The 1,859-nt window shown below is 66.6% G+C and overlaps 1 protein-coding gene across 1 annotated transcript in view; it reads left to right on the plus strand.

Moving 5' to 3' along the window:
* Window positions 1-1,849, plus strand: part of LOC112123831 (neuroguidin-like) — a gene marked incomplete at both ends in the record, with an annotated part of 2,071 nt that extends 222 nt beyond the window's left edge. Inside the window, 7 exons of the mRNA XM_026662692.1 lie at window positions 56-123; window positions 211-270; window positions 361-432; window positions 637-774; window positions 1,180-1,264; window positions 1,350-1,402; window positions 1,629-1,849. Coding sequence (XP_026518477.1) covers window positions 56-123; window positions 211-270; window positions 361-432; window positions 637-774; window positions 1,180-1,264; window positions 1,350-1,402; window positions 1,629-1,849 — 697 coding nt within the window. The remainder of the gene's footprint in view (window positions 1-55; window positions 124-210; window positions 271-360; window positions 433-636; window positions 775-1,179; window positions 1,265-1,349; window positions 1,403-1,628) is intronic.
* Window positions 1,850-1,859: the final 10 nt, after the last annotated feature.

The following is a 1,859-nucleotide window of genomic DNA, read 5'->3' on the forward strand; positions in this document are numbered from 1 at the left end:
ACGGGGGACTGGGGGGCGCACGGGGAGGGGAGCCGGGTGTGGGGTATGGGGGGAGCTCTGGAGGGGGCGCACGGGGGCGGGCTGGGGGAGGAGGTCCAGGGGGGCACATGGGAGGGGATCCGGGTGTGGGGCACACGGGGAGGCTGGGGGTGCACTGGTGGGAGGGGGAGTAGCGGGGGTGGCTCGGTTTAAAGTCTCCCCACCCTGCAGGAACAGCTGGTGTCCGACCTGCCCCCCGCACTGGCCCTGCTGGGATCACTCCAGGAGCAGGTGAGAGAGACCCCGACCCCCCCAGATCCTGGATCGTTGCTGCCCCCCAGGGAAAAGGCCCCGATTCAACCCCTTTCTTCCCCCCCCCAGGTTGTCGGGGTCACGGCCCATGTCCAGGGGCTGCTGCAGCGGGTCCGGGCCGGCGCCTTCCCCACGGAGAAGGTGAGAGCTCAGGTGGGGACCTGCTGCGTCCTCTTCTCCCTCCCCATGGTGATCCGCCCCCTACTCTGACGCTAGACCCCCCCCCTCCAGGTGTCCCCCCCCATCCTGCCCTGTCTCTCTCCCGGGTGTCCCCCAATCCTGTCCCTGTCCCTCTCTCAGGTGTCCCCATCCTGGCCCCCCTTGATGCCTCTCCCCCTTCCACAGGGGCTGAGTTTCCTGGAGCTGAAGGCCCAGCTGCTGCTGTTCTATCTCCAGGACCTGGCCCAGCTGGTGCTGGAGAAGACCTCTGGCCGGTCCCTGGTGGCCCAGCCAGCTGTCCTGCGCCTGGCCGAGCTGCGCACGGTGGGTGGGCGACGGAGCCTATGGGGGCCTGGGGGAGAGGTCTTGGGGGGGGTGGGGGAAAACTGCTGGAGGGCAGGTTCTGGCTCTGGAGGGTATCTCCAGGAGAGGAGTGGGGTCCAGTGGTTAGAACAGGGGGAGGGGCTGGAAGCCAGGACTCCTGGGTTCTATCCCTGGCTCAGGGAGGGGAGTGGGGTCCAGTGGTTAGAGTGTGTAAAGGGGTGGGGGTGGGGCTGTGAGCCAGGACTCTGGGGTTCTATCCTGGCTGAGAGGAGAGGGGGACTAGTGGTTAGAGCAGAGGGGTCTGGGAGCCTGAACTCCTGGGTGCAGTGGGTGGTTCTTAGGGGGCAGGGTCTCTCCACGTCTGACCCCTCACCACACTCTTCCTCCTCTCCCCCCCCCCCCCAGGTGTTGGAGAAGATGCGGCCCATTGAGCAGAAACTCCGGTACCAGGTTGACAAGCTGGTGAAGGCGGCTGTGACGGGCGCCGTGGGTGAGTTGGGGGCACCAAGGGGGGTGGGGTGCGGGGTGACCGGGCCCCCTGCTGACCACCCCCCCCCGGGGCGCTCTCGTTGCAGGAGACGACAATCCGCTGAGATTCAAACCAGACCCCGGGAACATGATGAGCAAGGTGAGGGGGAGGGGCAGGGGCAGGACTCCTAGCTTCCATCCCCAGCTCTGGGAAGGGAGTGGGGTCTAGTGGTTAGAGCAGGGGAGGGGCTGGGAGCCAGGACTCCTGGGCTCTGTCTTGACTCTGGAAGGAGGAATGGGGTTCCCCACATTCCCCTGAGATTGGCCTGCCATGGGGGGGAGGGCGGGGCCAGCCCTTGATTGACAGGCTGTTTTCTCTCCGGCAGCTGAGTGACGAGGAGGAGGCGGACGGGACTGAAGGCAAAGCTGCTGGGAAGAAGCCCCTGGCCAAAGGAGGGGTCCGGAAATACGTCCCACCCCGGCTGGTCCCGGTGCATTATGGTACGTGCTGGGAGCCCGGCCACCTGGGTTCTACCCAGAAAGAGAGCGGGGTTTGTACAACCAGCCCCCGCGCCCCACCCCAGAGATGGCCGCATCTCAGCGCCAGGTGAGGGGTT

The sequence above is a fragment of the Terrapene carolina genome, unplaced genomic scaffold (assembly GCF_002925995.2).
Source record: "Terrapene carolina triunguis isolate 2854851 unplaced genomic scaffold, T_m_triunguis-2.0 Scaffold29582, whole genome shotgun sequence".
Taxonomy (NCBI): Eukaryota; Metazoa; Chordata; order Testudines; family Emydidae; genus Terrapene; species Terrapene triunguis.